The 19082-nt window shown below is 48.8% G+C and overlaps 1 protein-coding gene across 6 annotated transcripts in view; it reads right to left on the bottom strand.

Annotated features, from left to right (window-relative positions):
* CASP7 (caspase 7) overlaps nt 1-15570 on the bottom strand; it is a 28850-nt gene extending 13280 nt beyond the window's left edge. The window contains exons 1-2 of one of the 6 annotated variants that reach the window (XM_054729001.1): nt 15481-15570; nt 8928-9052 (exon numbers count right to left, since the gene is read on the bottom strand). In XM_054729001.1, coding sequence (XP_054584976.1) covers nt 8928-9052 — 125 coding nt within the window. In that variant the 5' untranslated portion in view covers nt 15481-15570. Of the gene's footprint in view, nt 1-8927; nt 9053-11527; nt 11932-14703; nt 14762-15480 lie in introns of those variants that run through there. The other 5 variants (XM_054729003.1, XM_054729002.1, XM_054729005.1 and 2 more) reach the window with 5 other exon arrangements.
* Nucleotides 15571-19082: the final 3512 nt, after the last annotated feature.

The raw sequence follows: 19082 nt of genomic DNA, 5'->3' as shown, positions 1-19082 counted from the left end.
CTCACCCGTCTTCTGTCACTTTCATCCGAGCAGAACGCACGCGCACCGTCACAGAAGCTGGCCAGGCACGCAGCCCTCAGGCTCCAGCAGCCACCTCCTGGCTAGAACACGCAAGGCCATTATGCACACTTTCAATGTGCATCAGGTCTTCTTTTCCTAGTCCTCTCCTAGTCCTAGATGGAATTCTATACCGAGTGCTTTACAATTTCCATTACTAGGAAAACCTCATTCACCTCCCTTCCTCATTTTTTTTTTCCTTTTAACCTTAGAGCTTGTTTTTCTCCCCTTGAGAAGAGGCAGGACCTAAAATAACTGGAGGTAGTCTATGCCTTGTGTACGTTTATACAGCCTCAAAGTTCCTCGGCCCTGTGACCGTGTCTCAGAGGGGTGGCTCCCTGCTCCCGGGATGTGCACCTGGCCTTCTCTACCAGAAAGCCCACTGCCAGCCCCGTGGGAACAGCTGGCCCTAACCCTCCCTCGGCTGAAGTGAAGCAGAAAGAGAGCAGTTTCAGTAAAGAATTGTATTTCTCGGGTAGAAGGAAAAAACCACTCTGCAGGTGGATTAACAGGTTGGATAGTTTGATGCCTCTGCAGCTGGGGGTGGCACTTGATGTAAGGGGGTGGGGACACTGGACTCCCGAGTTAGGCCTGGTCCTGCTGGGTGACTATGGGTAGAGCACTTCACTTCTCTGGTCTTCACTTCCCTTGATCTTTATAGAAGGGAGATGGATCAATTACCTTTTAAAGGAGCCTTCCGGTTTTACCATTACGGTTCCTTCCTCAACAGGAATTCAGCAAGCTGAAAGTTACTTTAATTCTCACAACAATGCAGTCGATGGGTGTTCACATCCCCATTATGCAGATGAGGAAACCGAGGCTCAGAAAGGTCAAAGGACTTGCCATAGTCCCTCAACTGGCGAGTGAGAGGCAGGGTCAGGATCTGAACCGGGGTTGTTCGACTCCACTCCACCACTGATTCTCGTTTAGGTGGTCTAGTCCCTGCTTCAAATACAGCACTAAATCTTTATCACTCTTTCTATACAAATTTGGGAGACAGGCATCCAGAATTCTGGAGTCTGGATCTGAAGGCTTCATTTACTAAAAAGTAACCACCCCCCTCGCTATGTTTCAATGTTCTTTTCCTCTTAGGGGGCCCAGACCCTGCTTCTTTCAATCCACGGTTGTGATTGAATGACTTTCACTTAACATGGAACATATTTTTCTGGAATGAATTAAGGTCTGCGTTCTTTGTTTTCTTTCCCCCTCCAATTCTAAAGCATTGCTTTTTCTAAAACACTTTTTTCTTCCCTTTCCAGATGAAAAGGCAGGCCACCTGAGTCTTTCTTATAATTACACAAATAACACATTTTTTTATAAGGACCCGTTTACATCATAACACTCACTGGGGGAGAAAACCCAAGTTGCCCGGCCAAGGAAGAATTACAACCAAGTGGCATTTATTAAACACTCCGGGAGGACCAAGGCCGGAAGGCAAAGATGACACAGAGGAGACAGCTCACGGGATCTGAGCCAGTGCCTCGAAAAATGGGGAGTTTATCAAGTTCTGAAAAATGGGCCTGTTCTGCCCTCTTCACTCAGGACCAGATCGTAAACAACCCCTGGGCAGGGACACACAGGCTCCAAGGCCCTGGGGGAATTCGAGAGTGAGTGGAATCTGTGCTACTTTAAAGAATGTTCCTTTAATGCCGACCTTGAGCAGAGCTCAGAAAGGAATCTGACTTCACTGCAGACATGTTCCTGGGCAGGGCCATCTGCTAGGATGCCCAGCTGCTCAACCGGGGCTTGGGCGTGTACCGGCAATGGCTCCCAGTGGTGCACCAGGACCCAGCTCACCCACCCGAGGCCTTCACCCACTCTGTGCTGTGTGTTCCCAGCCCCTGGCAGGCAGCCCCTTCTAGTCCCCTGATAACCCACTGCTTTTTCTCTGACACTTCAAGTCCCAACTCCTCCTCTCCCCAGCCTCCCACAGCTCCCACTCAGTCCCCTACCATCCAGCGATTATTTTTTGGTATTAACTATTTTCTGTAGCTGTGCTCAGGCATTCGGTAAGACCCCGAGTTTATATCGTTATAGACCCCGAGTTTTATCATTAAGTTGGGTGGCAGGTAACCTGTGCTAGGTGTTAGGGTCACCTTTACATGGAAAGGAGCCCTCTTCACGTTCACAGATGACACCAGGTTTTGTTCCATAAACTAGGGCTCATAATAAATGTCGACTGTGCACATAAGGTATTTCTTTTTTTTAAAAAAAAATATGTTTTTATTGATTTCAGAGAGGAAGGGAAAGGGAGAGAGAGAGAAACATCAATGATGAGAGAGAATCACTGATTGGCTGCCTCCTGCACGTCCCCCTACTGGGGATCGAGCCCACAATCCATGCATGTGCCCTTGACTGGAATCGTACCTGGAACCTCTCAGTCCACAGGCCGATGCTCTATCCACTGAGCCAAACTGGCTAGGGCCATAAGGTATTTCTTCTCAATCATTTCTTAAAAGCCCAACACTTTACTAATTTTAAATTAATATTTGGAGGTTCTTCCTTTGTGGTTCTATGTGTTTTCCAAATGTTCTTCAATAATCAGAAAATTAGAAAACAATTTTAAAAAATGTTTGTTTTTAAATGAACATAAGGAACAGGCTGGATTTTATTCAAGCCGGGATGGAATGGAATGGAAATAAAACGATGCTGTCGTGCCATCTAGTGGCAATGAGACAAAAAAGCCAGGATGGGACTGAGGGCTTGAAACTACCTACCCAGGGCCAGTGAGTGCCCTCCAGGCTCTGGGGAGAAAGAGAGGCTTCTTTCCAGTTCCCAGAATCCTTGGTCTGCAGGGCAGGGTGGTGGGCATTCTGTCCTCAATTATAGACGGGTAGCGGGGTGTTACTGCTCCCTAAAATACCTTACAAGACAGTAATTCTGAGACCTTGGAGAAAGGAGCTGGGGATGGGATGGGAGGGAGAAGGGGCCTGCCATCAGCTGCAGGGAGCACCCTGATTATTCCCAAGGAGAGCATCACCGTTGAGCTTAAGTCCCATGAGAGCAATACAAACACCTATTCAAGGAGGTAAACGCAGCACTGAGCTTTGTGCCCTCTCCTCCCTCCTTCCCTTCCCATCATCCATCCAAAAATTAGAATGAATCCATCCATCCATCCATCCATCCATCCATCCATCCATCCAAGAATTAGAATTCAGGAATAAGATGGCTGTCACAGGGATATATCAAATAACACATTTATTAATAGAAAATAAATGGTATCAGACCTCGATTGATGGAAAGCAAGTCTTGGGTGGCTGACTAGTTTGTTAAAGAGAACTGGCTTTGTCAACTAAATTACACAGCTGACATTTCCCATAAATGAATCAACTACATTTGTAGCAACAAGGCCTTAACAAAAAGATTATTTTTTAAAGCATATGGTCTAAAAGCATTTTCCAAGAAGAAAAAACAAGGATACTAACAAATGTTCGTTAATGCTTTTTAAAGTAACGTATCTCTGTTGAGTATTTGGGCTAGACAAGTTGCTTCTAAGGAAAAGAGGAACAGGTTTGATTAACGGCTATTAGAGAAGTTTTGATAAAGCCCCTTTGGTGTATGTCACAGAAACTGAAAATATAAGTGTCTCTAAGGGCTGAATAACAATTCTTTGAAAGTCAGGTAATTCCCAATTCTCAATTTTCAAAACAACTGAAGAAGGACCTAAATGAGTTGTCGTTTTTTGACACAGAACTTGGAAGGAATTCAAAGAAGTAATGACATTAGTCGAACAAAACTCCCGCCCACCCCATGCATTTATTCATGGTTCCTCAGAGCTTCTATCTCTAAAAATAAAAAAAATAGGAAAAAGATGATACTAAATATCTTTCTTTCTAGCGATAAGTTTTATTTGTCCACTTATTCATAAGCTAACTTTTAAGGCCAATCCATTCCATTATAGGTTGCAATTTCAACACAATTTCCATTTAATAATTACTTTGGTGACTAACAACTTAACAATGTGGATAAATAAAAGGGATTTGACGGAAAGTAATCTCACAGGGTGATCAGATCATAAATTCCAAACTGGGCAGGTCACAGTGGGTAGTCACTCCCCTGGCCTATCACTTTTTTGTTTTTAATAATTTTGTATTTTTCAATTAAAGTGGATATACCATATTATATTCCTTTCAGGTGTACAATACAGTGATTAGACATTTATATAACTTGTGAAAAGATCACCCCAATAAGGTTAGAACCCACCTGGCACTATTCACAGTTACTATATTACTGACTGTATCTCCTATACCAGTGGTCGGCAAACCGTGGCTCACGAGCCACATGCGGCTCTTTGGCCCCTTGAGGGTGGCTCTTCCACAAAATACCACGTGCGGGCGCACACGTACAGTGAAATTGAAACTTCGTGGCCCATGCACAGAAGTCGGTTTTCGGCCTGGGCGAGTCTATTTTGAAGAAGTGGCGTTAGAACACTCAAGGGGCCAAAGAGCAGCATGTGGCTCGCGAGGCGCGGTTTGCCAACCACTGTCCTATACTGTATTTTACATCCCTGTGACTATTTTTATAACTGGCAATTTGCATATCTTAATTCGTTCCCTTTTTTACCCATTCCCCAAACACCCCTCCCATCTGGCAACTATCAAAATGTTTTCTGTATCTATGAATTTGTTCCTGTTTTTTTGTTCCTTTATTTTGTTTTTGTTTTTTTAGATTCTACATCTAAATGAGATCATTTGGTGTCTTTCTCTGTCTGACTTATTTCACTTAGCGTATACCCTCTAGATTCATCCATGTATTGCTGATGGCAAGCTTCCATTCTTTTTTTATGGCTAATACTCCATTGTACTAGTATACTAGTATGTGTACCACATCTTTATCCATTTGCCTATCAATGGAAATTTAGGTTGTTTGCATGTCTTGGATATTGTAAATAAAGCTGCAATGAACACAGGATGCACGTGTCTTTTCAAATGAGTGTTTTGGGTTTCTTCAGATAAATACCCTAAAATGGAATTGCTGAATGTATGTTTTAAAGTATATTTGTCTGGTATAAGTATTGCTAACTCAGCTTTTTATTTTTTTTTTCATTTCCATTTGCATGAAATACCTTTTTCCACCACTTCACTTTCAGTCTGTGTGTGTCTTTCGATATGAAGTGAGTCTCATGTAGGCAGCGTAAGTAGGAGGTGTGTTTTCTTATCCACTCAGCCACCCTATCTCTTCATTGGAGCATTAATTCCATTTACATTTAAAGTAATTATTGATAGGTATGTAGTTACTGCCATTTTATTATACATACTAGAGGCCTGGTGCACGAAATTTGTGCATGGAGGTGTGTGTCCCTCAGGCCAGCCTGCACCCTCTCCAATTTGGGACCCCAGTAGGATCGGGCCTAAAAGGGCAGTTGGACAACCCTCTCACATCCAGGACTGCTGGCTCCCAACTGCTCGCCTGCCTGCCTGCCTGATTGCCCCTAACCGCTTCTGCCTGCCAGCCTGATCACCCCCTAACCACTCCCCTGCCAGCCTGATTGCCCCTAACTGCCCTCCCCTGCAGGCCTGGTCACCTCTAACTGCCCTCCCCTGCAGGCCTGGTCCCGCCAACTGCTCTCCCCTGCAGGCCTGGGTCCCCCTCAACTGTTCTTCCCTGCAGGCCTGGTCACCCCCAACTTCCCTCCTCTGCTGGCCTGGTCACCCCTAACTGCCCTCCCCTGCAGGCCTGACCCCTCCCAACTGCCCTCCCTTGTAGGCCATCTTGTGGTGGCCATCTTATGTCCACATGGGGGCAGCCATCTTGTGTGTTGGAGTGATGGTCAATTTGCATATTACTCTTTTATTAGATAGGATTTTCTTCTTAAAGAAGACCCTTTAACGTTTCTTATAATACTAGCCTGGTGGCCAAGGTCAGCTGACACCTGTGCCCAGAGTCACCTGGTCGGAGCTACAAAGTGATCTGCAGTTGGTAGCTGCCTGTGCTGGGTTTGTAGGCACCTGAGAGAGGCTATGCTGCCAACCGAGGCCAGCTACTACTGGTGCCAAGTTTGGGGCCACTTGGCAAGAGGTACAGGGCATGCTGAAGTAGACACTGCCTGTTTGGGGTTTGGGTACTTTTCAGAGATTTTACAAAAGTCCTCAGCACAGGCTCAGGTCAGCCGCTTGTCAAGAAAAGCATGTAAAGAGGTTCAGGCTTGTGAGTGAATTGGAGGAGGAGCGAGATCAGTGCTACCCTGGTTAACAGAGGCTCAGACAAGCAAGCTGGTGGGGGAGGGCTCAACAAAGAAACAATGGTGCCTGCCCTACCCCAGAGAGCGGCCCCTCCAGCCTCGCCCGTAGCCAGGTAATTCAGTTCCTCCAGGTATGTCCCTGTGCTTTTCGAGCTGCTGTCCCTACTCTGGGCCCTTTAAGAGGACCTGGGATTTGAGCAGCCCTCTGTCTCACCCAGAGTCCCCACTGATTTTCACAGCCAGATGATGTGGTTACTTCTCTTCCTGCACTGGTGATCCGGGCTGGGGAGCCCCGTGTAGGGCTGGGAGCCCTCGCCCCTCAAGGGGACCTACTAGCCAAGTTATCCTCCTGATTCTTAAACCACCACACATACTAGTAGGTGTGGGACCAGCCTGTTCCGTGTCTCTGCCCTTCCTACCCGTCTCAATATGGCTTCTTCTTTATATCCTTAGTTGTAGGACTTCTGTTCAGCTAGATTTCAGGTGGTTCTGAATGACAGCTGTTCATAGTTTAGTTGTAATTTTTATGTGGTTGTGAGAGGTTCAGAGTATCACATTTACCTAAACCATCACCTTGATTGGAAGTTTCCAGGCCTATGACTTCTTTAGTTTTAAGCCAGCCCTTCCATTGTTCTTGTACATCTAGGTTAACACACCTGTGAAATGCCAGAAGTAATACCCCTTGAAGGGGGTATTAACCCTCAAGAGAGCACATAATGTTGTTAACTGTCCTGTAATCCAATCCTTGCCTTGCTTTCTTCCACCTCCATGTATTTCCTTCCTTAATGTCAAATGCATAAAAGAAACTGAAAAACTGTTGTTCTCCAGAGCATTTGAGATCTTGCTCCCTGGCATTTGTCATCAGTTTGCCCCAAATAAGCTTATAAAAATTATCCACAGGTTTGGACATTTCTTATGTTGACAATAATACTAATGGTTTATCAACATTTATTTGTTTAGGTCAACTGTGAATTCATAGCTGGAACAGTAACTTAATCTATGAGAAATTAATAGTGATTTTTAAATGTCAATATTTACAATACACCATTCATTTTCATAATTTCTTGGAAGTACATCAAAGGACTTTATACTAAGACTCATAAAATTATTATTACTCGATTCCTGTTCCTCTTTCACTTAGAAGCAATCTGCTTAACCCAAATACTCAAAAGAGTTGGAAAACTGAAATATTACATTTTTTTGTAACTATTTTGACAAGGAACTTCTATATCATCTTAAAAATGTATGAGGGGGATGTGTAGTCTGACATTATTTGGTAGGGTGGGGTCTGTAAGCAAAAACATTTGAAAACCACTGCTCGAAAGGGCTTGCAGTGGTTTAGCCTGGATCAGTGGTTGGCAAACTGCGGCTCGCAGGCCACATGCGGCTCTTTGGCCCCTTGAGTGTGGCTCTTCCACAAAATACCACATGTGGGCACGTACAGTGCGATTGAAACTTCATGGCCCATGCGCAGAAGTCGGTTTTCGGCCTGGGTGAGTCTATTTTGAAGAAGTGGCGTTAGAACACTCAAGGGGCCAAAGAGCCGCATGTGGCTCGCGAGCTGTGGTTTGCGGACCACTGGCCTGGACCAATTGACCGTATGTCTTTAAAGTTTTCAGGAGCTGGAACTTTATTTTCTGGCCATTTCATTGGGTATTCTTGACCCCAAATGGCAGCCAATAAATGCCAATGGAATTCAGGTCCAGGATGCTGGGGTCTTCCCACTTTTCTGAGTTTTGTCTGGGATGGTATGACCCGAGGCTCTCTCCAGCATGTTTCAGGGAGCCAGGCTGCCCCCCATCATCAGCTCTTCCCATCCTGAGTGCTGCCTGAGAGCCCCCCGTAACCTCAACGATAACCCCCTTGGCTTAGGAGCGAGCTATCAAGAAGTCTGATGCTTCTGACCCACAGACTATTCCTGTCTCTTTCAGGAAGCCCCACTCACTTGAACCTCTGAGACCAGGGTTAAGGTGAGGTCTGAGGCTCCCTCCACGTCTCTGCAGCCCAACTTCTAAATGGGAAGCACAGCAGAACCACTAAATGGGTGGGGGAAGCTGGCAACACCTGGGTTCTAATCTCAGCTCTGCCATGTTTAACTGTCTTCCGAAAGGCAAGCTATTAGACCTCGTAGCACCTCAGTTTCCCTACCTGTTAAATGGTGATAGCAATACAACCATTTCCTAGGGTCGTAAGGACTACATGCAGCACTGAGCTGGCGTACAAGAGTTCAATAAACAAAGTGACTATTACTAATATTAAATGTGAGGTTTAGAATTTAAAAGTAGACTCAGTAAGGGAAAAAGTGGGACTCAGTAGAGACAGGATGCTCCCCCTTCAATGGAGCGCCTCTGAAGGCACAGGGTGGGGGTGAGCCCAGGCCCTACTCCCAATGGCGGTGGCTGCCAGTCACCTCTGGCAAGGACAGCCCCTCACTGTGGGCGGCTGCCACCCTGACACACAGCCGCTGGGCAGGAGACCCCATGGCTTGCTTTCCCCTACACCTGGGCTTGTCCCAGAAACACAGGAGTACACGGGGGAACCTAGTCACACAGAGCCAGCAGGACCCTGTGCACACCTCCCCTGTACAGCGTGAACCCCCTTCCCTGAGTATCCCCCTCCCCGTAGGTGGGTGGGAAAAGCAGAGAAGTGGCCCAGGCCCCTCATTAACCCAGCCAGGAAGGAAACTTACTTCAGGAATGAGGAGACAAAGGAGGACCGGTCTGGCTTCGCATCAATTGCATCTTCGCTTGCTGACTCCCCAGCTCCCTGCTCCCCGACAGAGTTCTGATCGATAGAGTTTTGATCGTCTGCCATCTGGGAGGAGAAAAACAAAACAGAAAATTGGTATCCAGTGAGATGTTTTTAAATAACACTCAGTAGGTGAGGAGGTTTTTACTTAAGCTTAGAGATAAGCACTCTTGCACATGGAGGCTCCTGGGCTGCGCTCCAGCGCCCCCATCAATCCATTCAAATACTTGAATGCTAACTCTATTCCAGGCATTGTTCCAGAGCCGGGTATACAATGGGGAAGAAAACCAAGTCCTTGTCCTCAGGGAGCCTCTAATCCAGCATCCATGATTTTGTTAAGTGTTGCTTGTGTACGAGAAGCTGTGGAAGGTACACAGGTACCTTAAGGTTTGTACCAAGAAACTCCCCTGGATTCCTCACAGGTGATAAGGTGCTCATCCTTTGCCAGGCATCGCTCAAACCCAGTTCAAAAAGGAGCAACCTGCAGTAGTAAGCTCTCTTTCTGCTTCACATGATTTTCCACGTTTTCCCAGAACAGATTCCCTCAAGTCTGCCTGGTGCTCGATCGTTTTTAAGAGATCCCTAGAATATACAATTTCAAATCTAACCCCACTCCTTGGACTCGAAGGCCCTTCAAACTATGGCCCACCACCAGTTTTTATTGGAACACAGCCACACCTGTTCACTGATGATCTGTCTGTGGCTGCTTTTTTCACCACAATCAGAGTTGAGCAACTGTGGCAAGAGATAACGTGGCCCGTAAGCAGCAAACATTCACTACCTGGCCCTTTACAAACTAGGTGCACTGACTCCTGATCTAGGAAAACTATCAGCCGAGGATCCCCTACTCACCTACCACTCCCTCTTGGAGGTAAAAATAACAATATAAGAATGGAAATTCACATTTAATGTTGTTTTATCGGCATTATCTTTTTTTAAATACTGCCAATAAACACTGTTAGGTCAGTCTTTTTGATAATTGCCTTTTTTAAAAAAATATTTTTTTGATTGATTTTAGAGAGAGAGAGAGGAAAGAGATCGATTTGTTGTTCCACTTATTTATGCATTCATTGGTTGATTCTTGTATGTGCCCTGGCCGGGGATCAAACCCGCAACCTTGGTGTATCAGGACGACACTCGAACCAACTGAGCTACCCGGACAGAGCAATAACTGCCTTTTGACAGATGAGGAAGCCGAGGCTGAGAGAGGCTAGTACTTGTCCCAGGCCACATAACTAGTAAATAGTAGGACTCAGACCTTTAGCCAGCAACCGGCACTCCAGAGACCACCCCTCACCATCACACCACTTAGCTCCCAGCTCCCTAGTGCCCTTGGGCACACTATGCTCATCTCAGGTTCTGTCTGGACGCATGGTTGGTTCTCTCTTTCTAGAAGTCAGCACCCACATGTTTGCTGGATACACCCTCCTTGCCCAGCTGGCTACTTCTCAATCTTCAGAATTCAGCATAAATGGCACCTTTGCAGAGAGGTCCTCCTTGATTACTCCTATCCCACCAGCCCCCTTCCCCAACCACCCCCCCTTCCAATTCCTATTCCCTTTACAGCCCTTATGTTTGTCTTTTTTTTTTTTTTTTTGCACTCTGCTTATTGCTTGGCCCAAACACGACAATGTAAGTTCATCATGGCACAGGCTCCTGGCACACAGAGGTGCTTACTAAGTAAATATTAATTGAATGGAAAGCTGGGAAGAGAATTCGCTAGAAGTGATGCAGCTGGTCAGAAGCAGAGCCTGCTTTCGAGTCCTTTGCCCTAAATCAAGTCCCGTTTCTTTCCCCGTGAAGGGATCGGTTCTCCAGAATGAAGGCACTCCTCTTCCAGACCCTAAGTCTACTGGCCTCAGTCTCTGAGCCACTGCACAGACCACAACACGGTTGGCAGATGCAAGTCTGCATTCCTGCTGGGCTCACTCCGGATGTTTGCCAGATGAAGAAGCTGAGGCTGAAGACGGTTCAGAACTTGACATTGATTTGACAGAACATACGGTGTCCCGGAGCGCAAGTAATGCCTTTTGGAAGGTGGGGAGGAGAAGGAATCCAGCTTAGGGGGAGGTGTCCAAGATGGCAAAGCACACGTAGGGGCCTGGAGTTCCAAGGGGCATTATCACGTCACGTCCAGCTTCCCTTAGGGCTGAGCTGGACAGTGAGGAGAGAACTGAGAGGGTGGGGGAGCGCCACCCAGATCTGTACAATGACCGTGAGAAGTCAGATGGCCATCCTGTTTCTTCTCAGCACATCACGGAGGCCCCCCACACCATGGCCACCAACGTGTTTCCAGTTCGCAAGCAGTTAGATTTTTCAGATTAGGACTCAAAATGTTTCTCGAAATCAAGAGATAAAACCCTATACGTTCAGAGATAAGGGTAAATCCGGGCACTCAGAAGTGCTCAATAGTTTTTATTTCATCTCCTTTATACAGACTTAATTACCTTTCAATGCGGATTGGTATTTAGCAAAGCACTGAAGTATTTTCAAAATTAGCAAGTTCCAAGTATGTAAGATCCATCAGAAAAAGATACTAACTTCAACATGTGGTGTGTAAGCCTTGAGCCTTTTGATATCGCTCATCTTAGAGGCTGGATCTAGGCTGTATGATGATAAAATGATGTGACCACTATATTAAAAAAAAAAAAATAGAGGACGCTTAGCAAAGTAGCTCCTAAGAAAGGCAAACATTTAATACATTGGGATGGCAGAGAAGACTCATCGATGAATGTGTACTTGATGTCTCATGCGCTAGGTTGTGTGCTAGGACACGGAGACATGCTTTGGAGCACAGACTTGGTCCTGTCTTTTTGGGGAAAAGGCATCATTCCCGTAACAGGAAGCCGCAAATGTGGGGCTGCTGGTGGGTGGGTGCGAGTACCAGAGGGACTGACTAAGCTTCAGAGGAATTGGAGAAGGTCTTAGCAGGAGGAAATGTCTGACCAGAGATCTGAGAAGGAGAAGGGAGGGGTGAGCAGGCAGAGGGAACTGCACACTCATGGAACATCTGACATGCGTCATCCAAGGAGAGGTGTGGCTCATACTCCTTCCCGGACACTTGGAGGGGGCTTTGGGCTTAGCTACAGAGCGGTCACGTGGCGTTCAGGCCAATTTCCACAGCTCAGTTGTGGGAATTTTCCAAAGATTTCCCTCCAAACACTGTGCCAGAAGGGTGTCCTGTGGGAAATCTACAGCATCTTTCTGGGTTAATGCTGAACAGTCTGGGAGGGGAGGGGGGGCAGCAAACATCCCTTCTAACAACCTGCTGGAATGTATGTCTACCACAAGCCAGCGTGGTGGACTTGGCCCTTTTAAGTCTGCAAGGCGAAACATTCAGTGACTTTCTGATGCCTGTGGCGCTGGGCTTGATTTCTGAGTGAAATGAAGTTCACCCAGGGCAAAGGGCAGTGCCCGAGGGGGGGCCTGACCCCAGTCACATCATTCCAGTGAAGCCAAGTCCTGGTGTTCACCCCTTATTTCCATGTGTCCTCACAGCCCACCATGAAAATCCAGGCCTATCTCAGCTCCCCAGTCTCTGCTGAGGGCACACCTGGCCTTACTTGTCTGGATGTGTCCCCTTCTTGGGGCTCAGGCTCAAACAGCGGTCATCCTGGGATACTGCATACTCAACTGTTAAATACATTTACCTTCTCTTAAATAAATCCATGTATAATATACACAAAGCATTAATAGTACCAGGCACTCTAGGTTAATTATTACTATTATCCATTATGACTTAAGCTATTTGCAGAATGAGAGCTTATCTTAATGATCCTTTCTTTGGTTCTAGTCACAGAAAAAAGCCAGGTACACGGCAGGCATGCAATACAAATCTCTCTATATATATATATAAAAGCCTAATATGCAAATTGTCCCCTTGGGAGTTTGACCAGGAGACCGGGAGTTTGATTGCTCGCTATGACATGCGCTGACCACCAGGGGGCGGCGTGGAATGAAGGAAGGCCCTGATAGGCCCTGATTGCCTGCCAGGCCTAGGGACCCCACCTGTGCATGAATTTTGTGCACCGGGCCTCTAGTTTCTTTATAAATGCTGTAATAGAAATGCACTTAAAATTTTTAAATTCTTCAGTGTCCCAAATAAACTGTGGATAAAAGACACACAGCAGAACTAAAGGGATCCAGGGAGGGCTGTGGAGAGCCCAGTCATGGTAAACAGAAGATCAGGGGCTGAATCAGCTCCTCCACCTATTAGCCATAGGACCTTGAACCAAGTACTCAGTTTTCTCATCTGTAAAGTGGGCAAACAACAATGCCTCAGTCACGGGCGGCTGTCGGCTGATAGAAACAATGCACGTGAAATGCTAAGCACAGTGCAGCACCTTCTAAATGCTCAATAAATATTCCCTATTATCACCACTGCCTGCGGTGCTCAAGACCAAGATAACATTCGACTATCAGCCTTCACCGGTATTTTAAAATTACATCCATATGTTACGCAGCTTTTATGGAAACGAAACTAAAACCCTCCAGTGATTATTTCCATGCACGCTTCGTTGGCGAGTGGTACACATCTGGCAGGAAATCACTTTTTTTAATGGGGGGGCGGGGGAGAGGATGAAAATGCTTCCTCAAAAAAAAAAATTACGTAATACATCTTACACCCCATTCTTGGCCCAATGAAGACACTCTTCCTAAAGGCTCAAAGAGAAGCAGCTCTGAGGACCTCCACCTCTCACCTCCAGCACTTGAGAAGGGGGGGGGGGGGCGCGGTTCAGGTACCGCGCTGTCACCTGATGCTCAGGCACCGACAGGAGACTGGAGCCTTCACCTGTATTGCAGAAGAAACTGGTTTCTTCAGGGAAGTTAAGTCACATGCCTAAAGCCACACAGCCAAGAGGAGGCAGAAGCTGACTGTGGATCTAGGAAACACCTGCCTATCAGGGATGAAGGCCAGGCTGTGTAGATCCTTAGGGAGGAAACAGCCTTAAAGAAAAAGTTAGGGCCACGCTGTCAGCCAGCCCAGAAGTTCTACGGAAGAGGCCTGGGAATGACTCACACACAATCACCCACAGGTAATTTTACTGCCCCATAAATGGCAACCCTGAATACAAAAGGTGAAAGGTAACTGGCAGCTCTGCCTTTTTTTTTCACGTCCTCAAAGGATCTTCAAGGGCCCAGCACAAGGGTACCCCAACAATGATGACAGCTCGCGTGTAGCACTCTAAGCCTGGACGGAGGCACTGCTTTGCACCATCACCAGCTCCTCCCATCCTCGCTGCAGCCTTTAGCCTGGGCTCACCATCATTCCCATTGAACCGAGAGGCCCAGGCCCCACGGCGGGCAAGCAGGGAAGCGGGGGGCTGGAACCTCCGGCCCTGTGACACCGGAGCCCTTGCGGTCAGCCCTGCGAGAACCGCTCCTTCCCTTCTAAATCCACCTCTCCTTTTCCCAAACTGACGAGTACCGGGTGACGCCAGCCCGCTGGCTAGGAGGGAAAGGAGATCAAGCAAATCAAAGCGAGCGATGCTGGGGGCCGCGGAGAGCCCCTCTCCCCAAAGTTGCAGCGCAAGCGGTCGGGCCGCCCAGCGCCCCGGGACCCAGCTTCTCGCGGACTGTGGTCCCGGCGGCCGGCAGAGCGCGCGCGAAGGAAGGGAAGGCGGAGCGCGCGGGATGGAAGGGAGGGCGGAGGAGCGAGGAGGCGCGCCGCCGCGGCCGGGCGGGAAAGTCGAAAGCGCGGGCGGGACCGAAGTTACCGTTCCTCGGGAGCCGGGGCTTGCGGCCGTCACTGTCCCGCTGCAGCCTGCATCTGGCCGCGGGCACGGAAGCGAAAGTAAAAGTTCGCCAGTGGGAGGAGTCCGGGGTGCACGCGGGGCACGCGCGGCCAGGCGGAGCCGCGGTCACCGCCCCCCCCCCCCCCCCCCCCCCGGGCGGCTCGGCTCGGCGCGGCGCAAAGCTGGCGGTGCGCACCGTCGCGGAAGAGCGCGCCCAGCAGCGGACTCTGCGCCGCCGTCGCGCGCCTCGTCCCGGGGCGGCGGCGCCCAATGCCGAACGGGCCGCGCGTCCCGGGACGTTGGGCGCGCAAAGTGGCCGGGCCAGCGCGCGCACCGTCCCCGCAGAGCTCCCGCCGCCCAGCTGCCGCGCGCAACGGAGAGCGTGCGGGGTCGTTTGCGGAGATCCGTGAGATCCCGCCGCCGCGCTCGCAGCCCCCAGGAGGGCACATTCGGCAGACGTGGCCGCGCGCAAAGTTCACCTGGACGGCGCGCCCCGCACACCTGTCCCAACCACGCCAACGGGAGAGCGCGCCCTGCAGGCTTCCCGGCGCTCAAAGATGGGCGCTCTTCAGAGTCCTGCCAGCCTCCCCCCCACCCCCCGCCGCAGCTGCCTCCAGTCTACCTCTCGACGTGGGCCTCGGGACTCAGCCTTAAAGGTCTTCCGCAGACGGACCTTTGACCCCTAGTCTGTGCGGTTCGCGCCCTCCTAACCCCCCCCCCCCCCCCCCGAGAGCTCGCGCCCGCATCTGCAGAAACTACCTTCTTCCAAGACGGAGCCGCTCAGGCCTCACCGTGGGAAGCGCTGCGGTCTCACTTGCTGCCAGTCGCAGGGGCGCCGGTCTTCTGTCTTCGCAAGTGGGCGGTAGGTTGGTCGCTGACTCAGTTTTTTCTGAGCAAACGTGCATCACAAATCACAGTGAGCTGGCCGGATGTGGCTCCAGTCACTCCGAAATACTGAGCGCCCCCTGGTGGTAGCCGCGTGTTAGTCTAAACCGGGAAACAGTGCACTTCCACAGATTCCACTCCACTCCTAACCCCACGACCCCCATCACACACACACACACACACACACACACACACGTGGCTTTTTCACCCTTGGCCCTCCAACGGAGGCTTCCAATGCCTTTCTCTCCAGGACTCCTCAGGGTGCTGAGCAGCTGGTTAACTCAATCACCCTGAAGTGGAAATATTTGAGAAGACACAGTTTTTATTCATAGCAGAGATATTTGCTTTTAAAGAACTATCAACACCTTGAGTGGAAGGAGGGAAACCTTTCGTGGTGTGACACCAGGTCAGAACCTCACCTTGCCTTTTGGTTTGCTTGCTTTACCCTGGGCCCGAGACTTGAATCTTGTCTCTAAAATCCCACCAGGTAAGGACGCTTTCTTGGTTTAAGAAGGACTGGTCCCAGGCAAGTGTAGAGGAATAATTATAATTTATTAACTTAAGTGAAAATCCTTTGGGACTCTGCGGACACGGACATGGCATGGACGTGGAGGGGAGTTAGCTCCCAATGGGGCAGAGCTTCCACCCAATGGGAGACAGAGGCCAACGGATAAATCCTTCCTTTTCCCTAGCACAGTGGTCTGCAAAGTGCGGCTCGCGAGCCACATGCGGCTCTTTGGCTCCTTGAGTTTTTAGCAAAGGCCAGCTTAGGAGTACCCTAATGAAGTTAATAACAATGCACCTACCTATATAGTTTAAGTTTAAAAAATTTGGCTCTCAAAAGAAATTTCAATCGTTTTACTGTTGATATTTGGCTCTGTTGCCTAATGAGTTTGCCGACCACTGCCCTAGCAGGTGTTCTTAAGTCATAGTTGTTTAGATGGCCCCTTGGAAGATGGAGATCAAGCGACCCAATGCACTTCATAGCAAGTGGTGGCTCCTTGGAGAACAAACCCTCATATGGACTCTTCCCCTCCATTTCCTGCCCCTTGCTCCTGTTCCTCGGACAAAACACTTCTGAATAAAGTCCTTACACATAAGCCCTGGCCTCAGGTTCTGTTTTCTGGGGAACCCAGGCTAAGACAAACATTGTCAGAACCAATCCTGACGGCCGGAGGTGCTGCGTGCTCCTTGGCTAAGGCTCCCATGGCCTGACGCCATCACGGTGACGACGGAGGGGCTCCAGATGTGAGAGAGTGGGATGGACACGGGGGACCGACCGCGAGCCGTGTCTGCCGAGAAGGTGAGGGCTGTGTGTACCTCACCCCAGCAATGAGTGCTCTCTCTGGTTCCTTAAACTGTCCCATTTCCACTTGGTTGGGGTTGCTTCTCCTCACAAAGTCTGATATCTACTAAGCGCCTTTAAAAAACATAAGGGGTGGCGTCAGTCACATCTAACATCTTTCATTTGGGCATTTCTGGTTTTCACAAGGGTGACCGAGGACTTGTAGCCGCTGTGGAGTGCCACCAACCACAACCACAGGCAGAGAGGAAGTAGCTTTTTCTCGAGATGAACCGACGGTGGTTCCTCATCTCCCCGCACTCCCCAGAATTGGGTCAGAGTTCTTTCTTGGTGGTCATTGGGCTTCCAGGGAAGGCTTTCCCAGGGAAGGCTTGAGAAATTCGGCACAGAGTAGAGCATTCGGGGAGCCTTCGGGTCTTTTGTTCTTTGTCTTTGCTGTTCCTGTTCGCCCAGGCTGCCCTGTATGTATCCCATTTCAGCGTGGGAGTCTTCCTGAGCCTGGAGCCCCTACTGAGAGCCCCCTTCCCTCCAGGTGCTGAGATAGAGCGTGGAGCCCCACTATCTACTATGGGGGGCCTCCAGCTGCACCCTCTCCTTAGCGCATGTGATGCTAATCCTCTTCACTTGCTTTGCAGCCTCCTCCTCCCTGCTGGCTCTCCCAACGCAACACAGAAGTGCTACTGGCTTTTCTCTGCCTGCAGATCCCCCATCATCATAATCTCAGAACGTTTTGGCCAAAGGTCACTAATTGGTAGACTGCCAAGCATATACTGATGGCCCTGTTTTACTGTTTTGTTCCCAGTGTGTGACAAAACAGGGAATTTCATCTGTAAATGCAGTCATCTGGCTTCTCTGGAAAGATCAGAATATTCGCAAGGTTGGGTACTCATGACAGTTGGCTGGGGTGTGTGCCCTCCCATTTGGAAAGGTTCCTACCATAACCTATGACTTCACCTCTGGCCCCTATAGGCATTTTGGTGAGAGTGTCATGTTTATCTCATTGAGTCCGTGAATAGGGACTTTTCCATGTCAGTCCTTGTTCTAGGCACAGGATAGGAAAAGACAAGGACCAAGGATCCTGTTTTGATGAAAGGAGACAGATAATTTTAAAAAGTAGAGGCACAGTATTTAAGATGTCAGGTGGGGGTAACTGCTATGAAGAATTTAAAACAGGGTAAGGTTATATCAGGTTGGGCGCCATCTTTTTTTCTTTTTTTTAAATATATATTTTTTATTGATTTTCAGAGAGGAAGGGAAAGGGAGAGAGAGAGATAGAAACATCGATGGTGAGAGAGAATCATTGCTTGGCTGCGTCCTGGGGATCGAGCCCACAACCCAGGCATGTGCCCTGACCAGGAATCGAACCGTGACCTCCTGTTTCATGGGTCCACTGTCAACCACTGAGCCACTCCAGCCGGGCAAGGTGCCCATCTTTTTAAAACTGTTTCTAGAAGGTCCATTTTAGGGTAACGTTTAGGGGCAATGAGGGGCTTCACAAAGCCAGGGAGAGTTTTCCTTCAAGCTGCCCCCCTCCAGGCCTGGGGGTGAGGAAATAAGCAGGCCTTTTTGGCACAATAACATACCCGAGGCCAAAGCACCGAGCTTCTCCTTTGTTCTTATTTTTGCATTCTAGCAGAAGCTCAACACAGATTCATATCTTAACCAGTTGCCAATATTTTTAATACATAAAGCTAAGATTCACGTACGGCTTTTACCCCTACCGTGGCGTGAATCAGTCCTGCTTTTTATTTCCTATATTTTGGGGAGCTGGCCTCTTTCTGCTTTAGTCACCCTGTTCACAGAGCAAGCCTTTCCAATTTGATCGCCGGGGGAGGGTTGTGTCGCTTTCTCTGGGGTTCTTTTCTTGGGCTATGATCACAGCTAGCGAGAAACGACTCCATGCTGCCTACTCATGCCCCAGGATTTGGTCATCCACACAAACATGATGCCGTTGTGAGTTCATTTTTCTATTTAGAGAAGCATGTCAGCTAGAAATACCTCTACCTCGTTTGCCAGACGCATGCGTGTTGAGCGCGTGGCCAAAATAGCCCCTTGAGCAAGTGGCAGCTTTAAAAGCCATCCAGCTGCTGACTTCGAACTAGAAGGTCAGCAAAGGAAAGTGGAAGTTGGGTTCTGAACAATCACGGTGCCCCAGAGTTGAATAGCGGTCGGG

This window comes from Eptesicus fuscus, chromosome 17 (assembly GCF_027574615.1).
Source record: "Eptesicus fuscus isolate TK198812 chromosome 17, DD_ASM_mEF_20220401, whole genome shotgun sequence".
Classification (NCBI taxonomy): domain Eukaryota; kingdom Metazoa; phylum Chordata; class Mammalia; order Chiroptera; family Vespertilionidae; genus Eptesicus; species Eptesicus fuscus.
This window is presented reverse-complemented; position numbering and strand designations above follow the sequence as displayed.